The sequence below is a fragment of the Coregonus clupeaformis genome, unplaced genomic scaffold, assembly GCF_020615455.1.
Source record: "Coregonus clupeaformis isolate EN_2021a unplaced genomic scaffold, ASM2061545v1 scaf1503, whole genome shotgun sequence".
In the NCBI taxonomy this organism is placed as follows: Eukaryota; Metazoa; Chordata; class Actinopteri; order Salmoniformes; family Salmonidae; genus Coregonus; species Coregonus clupeaformis.
The window spans coordinates 70,001-87,500 of NW_025534957.1; the positions used below are offsets into that span (position 1 = coordinate 70,001).

At 46.5% G+C, this 17,500-nt stretch overlaps 2 protein-coding genes across 2 annotated transcripts in view; both read right to left on the bottom strand.

Moving 5' to 3' along the window:
• Positions 1-3,365, bottom strand: part of LOC123487183 (NT-3 growth factor receptor-like) — a gene marked incomplete at its 3' end in the record, with an annotated part of 64,650 nt that extends 61,285 nt beyond the window's left edge. Inside the window, exons 1-2 of the mRNA XM_045218325.1 lie at positions 3,276-3,365; positions 3,101-3,131 (exon numbers count right to left, since the gene is read on the bottom strand). Of these exons, the coding sequence (XP_045074260.1) occupies positions 3,101-3,131; positions 3,276-3,365 (121 nt within the window). The remainder of the gene's footprint in view (positions 1-3,100; positions 3,132-3,275) is intronic.
• Positions 3,366-6,680: 3,315 nt separating this feature from the next.
• The window catches only part of LOC121556879 (NT-3 growth factor receptor-like), a 33,486-nt gene continuing 22,666 nt past the window's right edge, over positions 6,681-17,500 (bottom strand). The window contains exons 6-8 of the mRNA XM_045218323.1: positions 14,843-14,895; positions 14,123-14,225; positions 6,681-6,874 (exon numbers count right to left, since the gene is read on the bottom strand). Coding sequence (XP_045074258.1) covers positions 6,681-6,874; positions 14,123-14,225; positions 14,843-14,895 — 350 coding nt within the window. The remainder of the gene's footprint in view (positions 6,875-14,122; positions 14,226-14,842; positions 14,896-17,500) is intronic.

Sequence of the window (17,500 nt, forward strand, 5' to 3'; positions counted from 1 at the left end):
GTGGCTTAACAAATTCCATAATAAGTTACATGGACTCACTCTGTGTTAAATAACAAGGGTTGACATGATCTGTTTTATGACCCCCCCATACATACAACATCTGTAAGGTCCCTTCGTCAAGTATTGCATTTCAAGCACAGATTCAACTGCAAAGACCAGGGAAGCGTACAATACAATATATACTGAATCACAGAACACATGAAGAAGAACAGACACATAGAGGTCTCTGATCATCACTCTGAACCGACCCAGGGGGACCAGAACATCTCATTTCAGATCATTACTCTGAACCGACCCAGGGGGACCAGAACATCTCATTTCAGATCATCACTCTGAACCGACCCAGGGGGACCAGAACATCTCATTTCAGATCATCACTCTGAACCGACCCAGGGGGACCAGAACATCTCATTTCAGATCATCACTCTGAACCGACCCAGGGGGACCAGAACATCTCATTTCAGAGAGTTGTTCCACAATAAAACTAAAAACAGTTTACCAAGGGGCCTCCAGTGATATCCAAGCCTGTGACCGGGTTGGGTCATTTGGAACTCTAAATTGAATTAATGATGTTAGATGCATAGGACGTTTCTGCACGAGTCCTTTGGAGATAAACACACGAATCTGCTGCTCCCTCCTTACATACAAAGAGGCCCAACCCACTTTTTGATACATAACACAATGGTGAGTTCTAGAACCATCACCAGTAATAAACCTAAGGGACTGTCATGCCAAATAGTGTCCCCTGGCCAAATAGTGTCCCCTGGCCAAATAGTGTCCCCTGGCCAAATAGTGTCCCCTGGCCAAATAGTGTCCCCTGGCCAAATAGTGTCCCCTGGCCAAATAGTGTCCCCTGTCCCCTGGCCAAATAGTGTCCCCCTCTGCGTCACAATGGGATTCGATAAACTATTAGCGTCCGTTGCTATATCAACGGTGTGATGACCTAATGATTAGAATACTGGAGATCATTACAGCCTGAATTAGGCTGTTTTCATCACCACTGTGTAAACAAGGCTGATATCCGCGACAATTTCGCTGTTTAAACAAGTTTTGTTTAGCTAATAAAATGAAAATATTAATTCGAACTACTTTTGGGTACCTTGTTAACATTACAACGTGAAATCCATGTCTTAAACATTGCTACGTTTCGGAAATGGCAAAGAAAACGTGTAATCTGCTTGACAACACATTAAAGTTACTTACCTTTACAGATCACCAAGTCAGCTAATTTTCCACCCATTCATATGCAAATCCATTTGATTCATACACTGGTTTATCTGGCTGTCATGTTTTTATTTTAACCTGCCCTTCCCTTATCTACACTGAAATAATTTAATTTCAATAGTCCTCTACTATGATTAGTTTTCTTTCTATCTCGCATAGCTCACCTTGTGGTTGAATATATACGTATCTATTGCAGGGCCTAGCATACAACAACAAATAATGTGGAACAAATAAATACCATCAAAGGATTCCTTACAACTTACAATAATGAACGTCTTGTGAAACAGCTGTGAAAACCAACCTGGCAATATAAAAAAATTGTAATACATAAAACATTTGATAGTTTTTGGTACAGTTGTGTCAATTTATTTTCACAGATTTGTTTTACACTCACATTGCAATCACAGACTAAAATACTGAATTCTGGTGTGTGGAATATAGAGGAGGTGGTTGCTGTGGGGAATATAGAGGAGGTGGTTGCTGTGGGGAATATAGAGGAGGTGGTTGCTGTGTGGAATATAGAGGAGGTGGTTGCTGTGGGGAATATAGAGGAGGTGGTTGCTGTGGGGAATATAGAGGAGGTGGTTGCTGTGTGGAATATAGAGGAGGTGGTTGCTGTGGGGAATATAGAGGAGGTGGTTGCTGTGTGGAATATAGAGGAGGTGGTTGCTGTGGGGAATATAGAGGAGGTGGTTGCTGTGGGGAATATAGAGGAGGTGGTTGCTGTGTGGAATATAGAGGAGGTGGTTGCTGTGTGGAATATAGAGGAGGTGGTTGCTGTGTGGACTATAGAGGAGGTGGTTGCTGTGTGGACTATAGAGGAGGTGGTTGCTGTGTGGAATATAGAGGAGGTGGTTGCTGTGGGGAATATAGAGGAGGTGGTTGCTGTGTGGAATATAGAGGAGGTGGTTGCTGTGTGGAATATAGAGGAGGTGGTTGCTGTGTGGACTATAGAGGAGGTGGTTGCTGTGTGGACTATAGAGGAGGTGGTTGCTGTGTGGACTATAGAGGAGGTGGTTGCTGTGTGGACTATAGAGGAGGTGGTTGCTGTGTGGAATATAGAGGAGGTGGTTGCTGTGGGGAATATAGAGGAGGTGGTTGCTGTGGGGAATATAGAGGGAGGTGGTTGCTGTGTGGAATATAGAGGAGGTGGTTGCTGTGTGGAATATAGAGGGAGGTGGTTGCTGTGGGGAATATAGAGAGGTGGTTGCTGTGGGGAATATAGAGGGAGGTGGTTGCTGTGTGGAATATAGAGGAGGTGGTTGCTGTGGGGAATATAGAGGAGGTGGTTGCTGTGTGGAATATAGAGGAGGTGGTTGCTGTGTGGAATATAGAGGAGGTGGTTGCTGTGTGGAATATAGAGGAGGTGGTTGCTGTGGGGAATATAGAGGAGGTGGTTGCTGTGTGGAATATAGAGGAGGTGGTTGCTGTGTGGAATATAGAGGAGGTGGTTGCTGTGTGGACTATAGAGGAGGTGGTTGCTGTGTGGAATATAGAGGAGGTGGGTGCTGTGGGGAATATAGAGGAGGTGGGTTGCTGTGTGGGTGGGAGATTCTGCCTGCCACTTGTTCTCAACAGGCAGCCGGTCTCAGAAGGGGAGCTTGAAGAGGGAGACACTGCTGGTCTCTTTGTTCTGAGTGTTTTTGCAGCGCTAGTGTTTTTAGTTCATCCGTGTATCTCACATATTATGAGCCCAGTATGAGAGAGCAAGAAAACTTTCTTATCAGATAATGACAACATGACAACAACAGTAGCTGTAGATGATGTAATGAAACGTTGGAGGGTGGTTGGTAACGGAGGACATCAGGTGGATCCACGTCTGGGTGTTGGGCCGAACCCCTAGGTCCTGGAGAACAGGAGCAGAGCTAAAGGGAACAGGTCTGGGTGTTGGGCCGAACCCCTAGGTCCTGGAGAACAGGAGCAGAGTTAAAGGGAGCAGGGGAGGAGACAGACGGAAACAAGCAAACACAGGTTACACTTTACTGAGGGAAAATTTGATGGATTAGTGCAGTGTTATGTACTTTTCAACACTTTTGGAAGGCATAGCCTACCTCAAGCTGGTCCCCCTCCGACTCAGAGCGCAGAGAATCAGACTGATCCGAACTCACTGGTTCTGGTGGATGGGGGCTCGGACAGTCCATGGTCCTAAAGTCAGTTGGTGTAGAATGGCGCCGGAGGAGATGGCTGCCGTTTTACTGGCTCCTAACCAAATGTGCCAATTGTGTTTTTTCGCTTTATATGTAACTTATTGTGTACATAATGTTTCTGCCACCGTCTCTTACGACCAAAAATTACTTCTGGACAGCGATTACTCATCTCGTACTGGATGAAGATTTTTTCTTTAACGAGTCGGACGCGAAGGATTTACTTCAGACACCTGACAAGGCCCAAATCCCTGTCATTCGGAGGAGAAGGAGACGGAGATATCGGGGACGTAGGTCGGGGTGCTTCGTAAGGATCCGATGGCAAGTGGGTAATCTGCCTCTACCATCAGTCCTATTAGCCAACGTAAAATCATTGGATAACAAAATAGACAAACTACGATCACGAATATCCTACCAACAGAACATTAAAAACTGTAATATCTTGTTTCACCGAGCCGTGGCTGAACGACGACATGGATAACATACAGCTGACAGGATATACGCTGCATTGTCAAGATAGAACAGCGGCCTCCGATAAGACAAGGGGTGGCGGTCTGTATATATTTGTAAACAACAGCTGGTGCACAACATCTAATACTAAGGAAGTCTCAAGGTTTTGCTCGCCTGAGGTAGAGTATCTCATGATAAGCTGTAGACCACACTATTTACCAAGAGAGTTTTCATCTATATTCTTCGTAGCTGTCTATTTACCACCACAAACCGATGCTGGCACTAAGACCGCACTCAATGAACTGTATACGGACATAAGCAAACAGGAAAACGCTCATCCAGAGGCGGCGCTCCTAGTGGCCGGGGACTTTAATGCAGGGAAACTTAAATCTGTTTTACCTCATTTCTATGTTAGTATGTTAAATGTGCAACCAGAGGAAAATAAACCTCTAGACCACCTTTACTCCACACACAGAGACGCGTAGAAAGCTCTCCCTCGCCCTCCATTTGGCAAATCTGACCATAACTCTATCCTCCTGATTCCTGCTTACAAGCAAAAAATAAAACAGGAAGCACCAGTGACTCGGTAAAGAAGTGGTCAGATGACGCAGATGCTAAGCTACAGGACTGTTTTGCTAGCACAGACTGGAACATGTTCCGGGATTCGTCCGATGGCATTGAGGAGTTTACCACATCAGTCACTGACTTCATCAATAAGTGCATCGATGATGTCGTCCCCCATAGTGACCGTACGTACATACCTCAACCAGAAGCCATGGATTACAAGCAACATCCGCACTGAGCTAAAGGGTAGAGCTGCCGCTTTCAAGGAGCGGGACTCTAACCCGGACGCTTATAAGAAATCCCGCTATGCCCTCCGACGAACCATCAAACAGGAAAAGAGTCAATACAGGACTATGATTGAATTAATCCTAACACACCGGCTCCGATGCTCGTCGGATGTGGCAGGGCTTGCAAACTATTACAGTGATTGGTCGCCGTCAGACACCAGCTGTTGCCATTCCTGGATTTCATGAAGGGTCCGATGAGGTCCACCCCAAACATTTAAAGTGTTAGAGAGAAGATTACTTTATTCTTACCCGTATCTGTGTCATACAGTACGCAGATTTACATATTTATAAGCATACTGACACACACACACATTCTATAATGTTGAACTCTACTGTGGTCAAATAAAGCAACCATTACAACACAACTTATCAGGGCAAGATTTGAATTGGGACACTTACCGATCATGTGCCACCGTGAAACAACTTTGATGGGCTTCAACTCCGGCGCCACAGTCTTCGCCCTCTCAAACGTCTGGCAGGCTAGACGGGTACTGACCTTTAAGCACAAAGTGACAAATCGAAACATTGTGTGCTCTCTGATATGACATTTATTAAAATCATAATAATTGTATATATAATAGAATGTGATTGATAAACTAAAGGTTATTTGACTTTCCCAGCTGTCCACCTCCTTGACAATTCCCCTGTCAGAAGAAGCGTAGGTTGATTTTGGCAATCATGCGCTTCACTCCGAAATGGCCAGCATGCATCTCCGTCAGCACGGCCTCCTTCTCCTCCTTAGTAATAATCCCCCTCCTTTGTGGCTGGTCATCCTTCCCCCGTAGGTACATGTGATTGCCTAACAAGTTGGAAGAGAATAGTTGTTGAAATACTCAAGTCTAAGTACATTTGCACTGCTTTCTTTCTCTCTCTGTTTCTCTCTCTCCATCTCTCTCTCTCTCTCTCACTTTCATCCTTTCTTTCTCACTTTCTTCCTCAATTTCTCACAATTATGGAATTACCATAATTGCTTACACCTATCCATTTGATTGATCAGGTTTAACTTATAGCTAGACACCTCAATATGAAAGACATATAACTATATCAGTGGAGGGAGCTGCTGAGGGAGGACGGCTCATAGTAGATGGCTGAATGGAGTCAATGGAATGGTAGTTATCAACCACATGGAAACCACGTGTTTCATACCATTCCATGTACTCCATTCCAGACATTATCATGAGCCATCCTCCCCTCAGCAGCCTCCACTGAACTATATGTATAGCTAGCAACTAGCTAGATGGAAAATGGTTATTGAACAATTGTTGTACATAGCTAAATCCATCCAGTTATCTGATAGAAGTTAACTGCTTAACATTACCCTGAATTGTGAATTGATCTTGTCGAGATCAGTGGTGTCTTCACAGAACTTCACCTGGTTGGGTAGATAAAATAACATCTCCTCGAGGGATGCCATTGAAGACTTCACCTGGTTGGGTAGATAAAATAACATCTCCTCGAGGGATGCCATTGAAGACTTCACCTGGTTGGGTAGATAAAATAACATCTCCTCGAGGGATGCCATTGAAGACTTCACCTGGTTGGGTAGATAAAATAACATCTCCTCGAGGGATGCCATTGAAGACTTCACCTGGTTGGGTAGATAAAATAACATCTCCTCGAGGGATGCCATTGAAGTGCAAGCTACACACAAACACAAAGCTACAATAACAGTTACAGTAGCTGGCTAGCTAACGTTAGCTAAATACAACTGTCTGGCTACCGTAGCTGGCTAGCTGACTAGACAGGGTGGAGTAAATAAGTACAGTAGCTAGCAACGTCAATCTAAAAACAGCTTCAATCATTTCTTCCTGTTTAACAATATTTACTTAAATAAAGACAAAATATATGGTAAAGAAAGAGTGTTGTCTTTTCCAGTCTTTTCGGTCCTCTGAAGGGAACCAGAACTGCCCGCATCCTCCTTCCTTCGCGACGGCTACGAGGTAAAATAGATCCAAGCAACCAGCATAGCAACGGACGCTTTGGTTCATTACATAGCAACAGAAGTTAGAACTCATCGAATCCCATTGTGACGCAGAGGGGGACACTGTTGTGATGCAGAGGGGGACACTGTTGTGACGCAGAGGGGGACACTGTTGTGAAGCAGAGGGGGACACTGTTGTGACGCAGAGGGGGACACTGTTGTGACGCAGAGGGGGACACTGTTGTGACGCAGAGGGGGACACTGTTGTGACGCAGAGGGGGACACTGTTGTGACGCAGAGGGGGACAATGTTGTGACGCAGAGGGGGACACTGTTGTGACCCAGAGGGGGACGCTGTGTGGCATAACAGGCCCATTAGAAAACAGCATTAGTGGTTTCAGTGTAGATGCTGCTGCATGCATATAGATAATATCCCCAGAATCTAAAATAGACATAAAAGTGGCCTGGATAATTGTCTTCCTATTAACAAACAGTCAGACATGTTTTGTTTCTGTAAAAGAAACCACCCTTGAACTTCAACTTCTTCACCAGCTCAGTGACATGTTTTTCATTATTTGTAGGAAGGAACTCGCTCAATTTGTATACCTTTCAAACTGGTCATTACAAATTAATTTAAATCTGGGTTATGGGACCTAGAAAAAAACATGCATGTTGTTTTGCTTGCATTTAGCACTAACTTTTTATCCATTAGTGACCTCTGCAGTGCTTGAAAATCAGACTTCAAATGTGAAAAGGCTTGGCCAACCGATGGAGCAACACTGGATCATCTGCATACAAATGAATATATATATATATATTACAGCATTACCAATGTTATTTATATAGATTATAAACAGTAGTGGGCAGAGTATCAAACCTTGGGGCACCCCTTTCTGTAAAATGTACCCCATCTACTTTGATGGCGTTAGTTCTGTCATTGAGATACTTATGAAACCATCGGCAAGCATCAGTCCCCAACCCCTAACGAGAACAGCTTATCCAGCAGAATAACATGGTCTACAGTAGCAAAAGCTTTTTACAAATCTACAAACACGACAGCAGAAGTCTTTCTATCATCTAAGGCATTTACAATATCATTTACAAGCACGGTAGTCGTAGTGACGCTATGTTTAGGTCTGAATCCAGATTGATTAACGTTAAGAATATCATTTACAGATAGAAAATAACGTTTGTTGACCAATGATTCTAGTATTTTCGCAAAGACAAGGGAGCCTGGAAATGGGTCGATAATTATCAGAACTTGAAGAATTTTGAAAAGAATAATGGGCAAATATTGCACAATCCAGGTGTGGAAAGCTCTTTTAATCTTCCCCAGGAAGACTCACAGCTGCAATCACTGACAAAGGTGATCTAACATGTACTGACTCCAGGAGATGAATACTTATCCAATGACTATATTATAGTTATTTCATTTTATAATAATCTTTACTAAACATTACAGAGTATTTTTGTGTAGATTGTTGACTACTAATGCCTGATTCTGCATCCTGTTGGTTAAGGTTGAATAGTGTGGTTAAAGCTACTGAGTTATGATGTTCTAAATACATCCTACCTCCTGGAATAGAAACATGGATAAGTTACCATGCACACAGAGCTTTACTGTAATGTACTGCACACCGTGCTCTCTCTCTCTCTCTGTCTCTGTCTCTCTCTCTCTCTCTCTCTGTCTCTGTCTCTGTCTCTCTGTCTCTCTCTCTCTCTCTCTCTCTCTCTCTCTCTCTCTCTCTCTCTCTCTCTCTCTCTCTCTGTCTCTGTCTTCTCTCTCTCTCTCTACCTCTCTCTCTCTCTCTCTCTCTCTCTCTCTCTCTCTCTCTAGCAGCAACAATCCTCTTTAAGAGATCTCTATCCACATTCGTCTCTCTCTCTCTAGCTACAGTATCAACAATTCTCTTTTAAGAGATCTCTATCCACATTCGTCTCTCTTTGTACAGCTAAGCTGTTGGCTCAATGTGATATCAATAATTATTCCAACCCCTTTGGATCAAAGAAAACACAGAATGAAAATCGTTTAAACATGAAGAATGCTTCATTCTTTAATATTTCCTTCTGGTTCTCCTGATAGTAGTGGGGAGGGAGGGAGGGAGAGAGAGAGAGAGAGAGAGAGAGAGAGATAGAGAGAGAGAGAGAGAGAGAGAGAGAGAGACTGATAGTGTGCAGGAAATCAGCTGGTTGCTGTGAAGGAAGCAGTCATTACCTGGATAAAGCATATTGGATGTTTTCCTTACTAAATCAACCCAAGCCCTTTGGCTGACTTTCATCACCCACTATTCCTGGGTATTCAATAAAAGCCAGATGTTTTCCTTTAGGAGCCTGGGAGTGGGATTAAAACCAGCAGCATGGCCTGTCCTATAGAATACACTTCATTTACTCTCCGTTCAGGCACCACTGCTGTCAGCCAGTCAGCCAGTCAGACAGCAAGCCAGGTAGTCAGGTAGTCAGTCCCCAGCCAGTCAGCCAGTCAGACAGCAAGCCAGGTAGTCAGGTAGTCAGTCCCCAGCCAGTCAGCCAGTCAGACAGCAAGCCAGGTAGTCAGTCCCCAGCCAGTCAGCCAGTCAGACAGCAAGCCAGGTAGTCAGTCCCCAGCCAGTCAGCCAGTCAGACAGCAAGCCAGTTAGTCAGGTAGTCAGTCTCCAGCCAGTCAGAGAGTCAGACAGCAAGCCAGGTAGTCAGGTAGTCAGTCCCCAGCCAGTCAGAGAGTCAGACAGCAAGCCAGGTAGTCAGGTAGTCAGTCCCCAGCCAGACAGCCAGTCAGTCAGCAAGCCAGGTAGTCAGGTAGTCAGTCCCCAGTCGGCCAGCCAGACAGTCAGACAGGTAGTCAGGTAGTCAGGCCCCAGTCGGCCAGCCAGACAGTCAGACAGGTAGTCAGGCCCCAGTCAGCCAGTCAGCAAGCCAGGCCTCAGTCAAACAGTCAGACAGTAAGCCAGGTAGTCAGACCCCAGTCAGACAGCCAGTCAGACAGCAAGCCAGGTAGTCAGACCCCAGTCAGACAGCCAGCCAGTCAGCAAGCCAGGTAGTCAGGCCCCAGTCAGACAGCCAGTCAGACAGCAAGCCAGGTAGTCAGACCCCAGTCAGACAGCCAGCCAGTCAGCAAGCCAGGTAGTCAGGCCCCAGTCAACCAGTCAGCAAGCCAGGCCCCTGTCAGTCAGCCAATCAGCCAGTCAGCCAGCCAGGCCCCTGTCAGTCAGCCAATCAGCCAGTCAGCCAGCCAGGCCCCTGTCAGCCAGTCAGCCAGCCAGTCACACCCCAGTCAGCCAGCCAGTCACACCCCAGTCAGCCAGCCAGCCAGCCAGGTCCCTGTCAGCCAGTCAGCCAGCCAGTCACACCCCAGTCAGCCAGCCAGCCAGCCAGGCCCCTGTCAGTCAGCCAGCCAGCCAGTCACACCCCAGTCAGCCAGCCAGCCAGCCAGGCCCCAGTCAGCCAGCCAGCCAGCCAGGCCCCTGTCAGTCAGCCAGCCAGCCAGGCCCCTGTCAGTCAGCCAATCAGCCAGTCAGCCAGCCAGGCCCCTGTCAGCCAGTCAGCCAGCCAGGCCCCTGTCAGTCAGCCAGCCAGCCAGTCACACCCCAATCAGCCAGTCAGCCAGCCAGGACCCTGTCAGTCAGCCAGCCAGTCACACCCCAGTCAGCCAGCCAGCCAGCCAGGCCCCTGTCAGTCAGCCAGCCAGCCAGTCACACCCCAGTCAGCCAGCCAGCCAGCCGGCTGTCTGTGTCTGTATCTAATGACACCATTCCCTAGTGCATTACTTTTGACCAAAGCCCCATGTAATGCACTAGTAGGGTGCCATTTTGCATGCGGCAGAGCCAAACACTTATCCTGGATCAGAGGCCCCCTGCTGCTGTGTTCACACCCATAACTCAGAACACAATACTGGGCCAGGTCCTGCTGTGAGAATCAATACTGGGCCAGGTCCTGCTGTGAGAATCAATACTGGGCCAGATCCTGCTGTGAGAATCAATACTGGGCCAGATCCTGCTGTGAGAATCAATACTGGGCCAGATCCTGCTGTGAGAATCAATACTGGGCCAGATCCTGCTGTGAGAATCAATACTGGGCCAGGTCCTGCTGTGAGAATCAATACTGGGCCAGATCCTGCTGTGAGAATCAATACTGGGCCAGATCCTGCTGTGAGAATCAATACTGGGCCAGATCCTGCTGTGAGAATCAATACTGGGCCAGATCCTGCCGTGAGAATCAATACTGGGCCAGATCCTGCCGTGAGAATCAATACTGAGCCAGGTCCTGCCGTGAGAATCAATACTGGGCCAGATCCTGCCGTGAGAATCAATACTGGGCCAGATCCTGCCGTGAGAATCAATACTGGGCCAGATCCTGCTGTGAGAATCAATACTGGGCCAGATCCTGCCGTGAGAATCAATACTGGGCCAGATCTGCTGTGAGAATCAATACTGGGCCAGATCCTGCCGTGAGAATCAATACTGGGCCAGATCCTGCCGTGAGAATCAGCTACTGGGCCAGATCGCTGTGAGAATCAATACTGGGCCAGATCCTGCTGTGAGAGAATCAATACTGGGCCAGATCTCTGTGAGAATCAATACTGGGCCAGATCCTGCTGTGAGAATCAATACTGGGCCAGGTCCTGCTGTGAGAATCAATACTGGGCCAGATCCTGCTGTGAGAATCAATACTGGGCCAGATCCTGCTGTGAGAATCAATACTGGGCCAGATCCTGCTGTGAGAATCAATACTGGGCCAGATCCTGCTGTGAGAATCAATACTGGGCCAGATCCTGCTGCGAGAATCAATACTGGGCCAGATCCTGCTGTGAGAATCAATACTGGGCCAGATCCTGCTGTGAGAATCAATACTGGGCCAGATCCTGCTGTGAGAATCAATACTGGGCCAGATCCTGCTGTGAGAATCAATACTGGGCCAGATCCTGCTGTGAGAATCAATACTGGGCCAGATCCTGCCACTGCACTGTAGATAAGCAGGTCTTGGATCTCTCCCAGAATCAAAGTTCACCACACACACACCACACACACACCACACACACACCCAGCACACACCCACCCACCACACACACACCACACCCACCCACCACACACACACCACACACACACCCACCCACCCACCCACCACCCACCCACCACACACACACCACACACACACCCACCCACCCACCACCCACCCACCACACACACCCACCCACCCACCACCCACCCACCACACACACACCACACACACACCCAGCACACACCCACCCACCACACACACACCCACCACACACACACCACCCAGTGGACTGTTTTCAGAGTATTATTGATTGTAGACATTAGACTTTATTGAGGAATCACTGGAAGCTATGGATTATGTGTGATGATGATGCAATCTGGCTCCCATACCTAAACCACCGTTTTATCATGGACAGACCTGTTCCTAACCCTGACCCTAACCCAATCTGGCTCCCATACCTAAACCACAGTTTTGTCATGGACAGACCTGTTCCTAACCCTGAACCTGACCCTGACTCTAACCCTGACCCTAACCTTGACCCTGACCCTAACCTTAACCCTGACCCTAATCACAACCCTAACCCTAACCCTAATCCTAACCCTGACCCTAACCCTAATCCTAACCCTGACCCTAACCACGACCCTAACCCTAACCCTAATCCATACCCTGGCCTTAACCTAATCCTAACCCTGACCCTAACCACGACCTAACCATAATCCTAACCCTGACCCTAACCTACGACCCTAATCTAACCCTAATCCTAACCTGACCCTAACCACGACCCTAACCCTAACCCTAACCCTAATGCTAACCCTGACCCTGATCCTAACCCTGACCCTGACCTGACCTAACCTAACCCTAATCCTAACCTAACCCTAATCCTAACCCTGACCTAACCACGACCCTAACCCTAACCCTAATCCTAACCCTGACCCTAACCCTGCCATGCAACGTGGATGTGGCTGAACTGGCCCAGCACTATGGGAACTTGCTTGGGCCACATACCTCTAGTCAGACTTGGCCCAACCTTCTGACCAGATCTAGCCCATATGATGTGTTGCTATGCCAACACTGATCCATACATGTACCACCAACTAACCAGATGTGACCCACAGTTGTCTGCTGCCTGGGGAGGGAAGCTCATTGGATATACACTATATTTACAAAAGTATGTGAACACCCCTTCAAATTAGTGGATTTGGCTATTTCAGCCACACCTGTTGCTGACAGGTGTATAAAATCGAGCGCACAGCCATGCAATCTCCATAGACAAACATTGGCAGTAGAATGGCCTTACTGAAGAGCTCAGTGACTTTCAACGTGGAACCGTCATAGGATGCTGCCTTTCTAACAAGTCAATTCATCAAACTTCTGCCCTGCTAGAGTGGAAACGTCTAGGAGCAACAACGGCTCAGCCGCGAAGTGGTAGGCCACACAAGCTCACAGAACTGGACCACCGAGTGCTGAAAATAGTTTGTCCTCGGTTGCAACACTCACTATCGAAGTTCCAGACTGCCTCTGAAAGCAATGTCAGCACAATAACTGTTCGTAGGGAGCTTCATGAAATGGGTTTCCATGGCCGAGCAAGCCGCACACACGGACAAATCTGGGTTTTGCGGATGCCAGGAGAAGCGCTACCTGCCCGAATGCATAGTGCCAACTGTAACGTTTGGTGGAGGAGGATAATGTTCTGGGGCTGTTTTCATGGTTCGAGACTGGGCTCCTAGTTCAGTGAAAGGAAATCTTAACGCTACAGCATACTATGACATTCTAGACGAGTTCTGTGCTTCCAACTTTGTGGCAACAGTTTGGGAAGGCCCTTTCCTGTTTCGCATGACAATGCCCCCATTCCAAAGCAAGGTCCATACAGAAAGGGTTTGTTGAGATCGGTGTGGAAGAACTTGACAGAGCCCTGACCTCAACCCCATCGAACACCTTTGGGACGGGTGGAACGCCGACTCGAGCCAGGCTAATCACCCAACATCAGTGCCCGACCTCACTAATGCTCTTGTGGCTGAATGGAAGCAAGTCCCCGCAGCAATGTTCCAACATCTAGTGGAAAGCCTTCCCAGAAGAGTGGAGGCTGTTATAGCAGCAAAGGGGGGACCAACTCCATATTAATGGATGTGATTTTGGAATGAGATGTTGGAGGAGCAGGTGTCCACATCCTGCTGGCCATGTAGTGTACTATGTAGTGTACTATGTAGTGAACTATTTTACATTTACATTTTCGTCATTTAGCAGACGCTCTTATCCAGAGCCACTTACAAATTGGTGCATTCACCTTATGATAGCCAGTGGGACAACCACTTTACAATATATTTTTTTCCTTTGGGGTGGGGTAAGGGGTGGTAGAATGATTACTTTATCCTATCCCAGGTATTCCTTAAAGAGGTGGGGTTTCAAGTGTCTCCGAAGGTGGTGAGTGACTCGCTGTCCTGGCGTAAGCGAGGGAGCTTGTTCCACCATTGGGGTGCCAGAGCAGCGAACAGTTTTGACTGGGCTGACATTTAACAAGCTATGTAGTGTACTATGACTTACCCTTCATTCCAAACTTGTTGCATCTGCCATATTTGTTGATGACAATGAAGAGGAGGATGAGGAGAACACTGGGGAAACCAGCCAGTCCTACTGCTATCAACACCTGGAGACAGACAGACAGACAGGTTAGGAGAACACTAATGAAACCAGCCAGTCCTACTGCTATCAACACCTGGAGACAGACAGACAGACAGGTTAGGAGAACACTGGTGAAACCATTTGAACAAGGCATTTAGCCAAGAGACTTTAACATTACTGTAACTCAACATGTTAACAAGGCATTTAGCCAAGAGATTTTCATTGACATTTTAGTCATTTAGCAGACGCTCTTATCCAGAGCGACTTACAGTTTGTGAGTGCATACATTTTTTTATTATTTTTTTCATACTGGCCCCCCGTGGGAATCAAACCCACAACCCTGGCATTGCAAACGCCATGCTCTACCAACTGAGCTACATCCCTGCCGGCCATTCTCTCCCCTACCCTGGATGACGCTGGGCCAATTGTGCGCCGCCCCATGGGTCTCCCGGCCGGCTACGACAGAGCCTGGATTTAATCTCAATAGCCAGAATTAGTTTACTCTTTGCCAACAGTGGCAAGACCACCATGTTATTAATCTGTTTCACAAACATCATTAGGGCACTATGGATACGTCCCAAATCACACCCTATAGGGAATAGGGTGCCATTTGAGATACAACCTATGTCATTATAAACTCACCCCAAATGTCTCCTGTTCTGTCCTGATGGCATTGTCTGATGGCATTGGGCTTCCTGGAATACAGACAGTCAGAGACACAGTATGAGTACTGGAGAATAAAACTCACTCCCAAATGGCACCATATTCCCTACATAGTGCACTAGCTTTGACCAGAGCCCAATGGGCCCATTTGGATTGCACACTAAATCCAAGAGCAGAAATGTTGAGTAAAAGTCTACAGACAGGCACGCTGCAATCTTTAAACACAATATCACTTAAAACAGTTTCCTTATCAGAAGAAATGATACACTGGCAGTTATTTAAATAAAATAACAGAAGACATGAAAAGGACAAGCTGTAGTGAAGTGAAGTGAACACACACACACACACACACACACACACACACACACACACACACACAGACTCACACAACCATGAAATCTCTGTCTGCTCTTGGGGGATAGAGACTGAGGGCTGAGAGAAGGCTGGAGATCAGAGAGGAATTGGGGGTGTCTGTGTGTTTGTGTGTGTGTGTCAAATTAACAGTCCTTTTTCTCAGCCCTGTAGTAACTATAGTAACTAAAAGCACCCTATTAATGGCACCCTATTCCCTATATAGTGCACTACTTTAGACCAGAGAATGGCACCCTATTCCCTATATAGTGCACTACTTTAGACCAGAGAATGGCACCCTATTCCCTATATAGTGCACTACTTTAGACCAGAGAATGGCACCCTATTCCTCATATAGTGCAACTACTTTAGACTCAGAGAATGGCACCCTATTCCCTATATAGTGCACTAGTTTAGACCAGAGAATGGCACCCTATTCCCTATATAGTGCACTACTTTAGACCAGAGAATGGCACCCTATTCCCTATATAGTGCACTACTTTAGACCAGAGGACTTCTCTGAAGCTGTATAACTTCTCCCAGCGATGAAAGCTGCCAGAGAGCGTGGGGACACCATCTACTACAACAGGCTCATTGTCCCTCCTCCCTCCCAAAGGCCTGGGAGGAGAGAGAGAGCCTCAGGGTCAGTAGCTTCAACCCAACATCGCACGCACGCACGCACGCACGCACGCACGCACGCACGCACGCACGCACACACACGCACACACACACACACACACACACACACACACACACACACACACACACACACACACACACACAGACACAGACACAGACACAGACACAGACACAGACACACACACACACACAGACACAGACACACACACAGACACACACACGCATGCACGCACGCACACACACACACACACACACATACATAAGCACACACACACGCACGCACACACACCAATAGACAATCACAAGTGCCTGATTGACTGTCTATTAGCCAAAAAAATTAAAAATTGTATTTTATAAATGTTTTCCCCATTTTATGTCTATCTCCGATAAGCTGCCAAGGAAAGGGCTAAAAATAGCCAATATTAATAAATGTAGCCTTAGAAATAAGCTTAATGAAATAAATAACTTGAAATCAGATAACATCCATATACTGGCCATCTCTGAAACTCACTTAGATAAAACATCTATAGAAGAGACAGGAATGCTAATGGGGGAGGTGTTGCTGTATATATTCAGATTCATATTCCTCTAAAGCTTAGAGAGGATCTCATGCCAAGTGTTATTGAAGTGTGGTGGTTGCAAGGTCACCTGCCTCATCGAAAGCCTCTTCTTTTGGGGTGTTGCTATAGGGCCACCCAGTGCTAACAGTCAGTATCTGGATAATATGTGTGCAATGCTTGACAATGAATGTGATATTAACAGAGAGGTGTATTTTCTGGGTTACCTGAACATTGATTGGTTAGCAACTAGCTGTCTGGTGACTAATGCCTGTAATATGATCCAGGTTATCAGTCAACCAACTAGAGTGTATACCAATAGTGTTGGATCTGTGACATCCAGTTCAGTGGTGGCTGCTGAGGGGAGGACGGCTCATCGGAACGGAGTCCATGGAACGGTATCAACCATAGGGAAACTACGTTTGACTCCGTTCCATGGACTCCGTTCCAGACATTATTATGAGCCGTCCTCCCCTCAGCAGCCTCCGCTGATCCACATGTATTGATCGTATCTTCACTAACGCTGCAGAGCTTTGCTCCAAAGCAATATCAGTTCCCATTTCCTGCAGTGACCATAACATGGCAATACCAAGGACAACAGGGACAGCCAAAGTACCAAAGGCAGGACCTAAAGTCATTTATCAGAGATCATACAAATGTTTTCTCAGGACTATTTTAGTTGAATATGTAAAAAATGTATGTTGGTCTGATGTGTGTGAGGAAGTGAATCCAGATGCAGCACTGGAAGTATTTGTAGAATTATTCATGAAATTTTTTGACAAGCACCTGTTATTTAACTAACTGAGAAAACTGTTAGAGCCCCCTGGATTGATGATGAATTGATAAATTGGTTCAAAGACATGATGCAAAAAGAGGTGGCCAACAAGTCAGGCTGCTCAGCTGATTGGTTGACACACTGTCAATTTGGAAATGTTGTGACTAAACTTAACAAAAGCAAAAAGAAGAAGAAATGATATAACCAAACCAAGATAAATTACATAAAACACATTGGAAAAATACTTTGGAGAACCTTAAATGATATCATGGGCAAACAAAAAACAATTCATCTCCATCGCTTATTGAAGTTAAT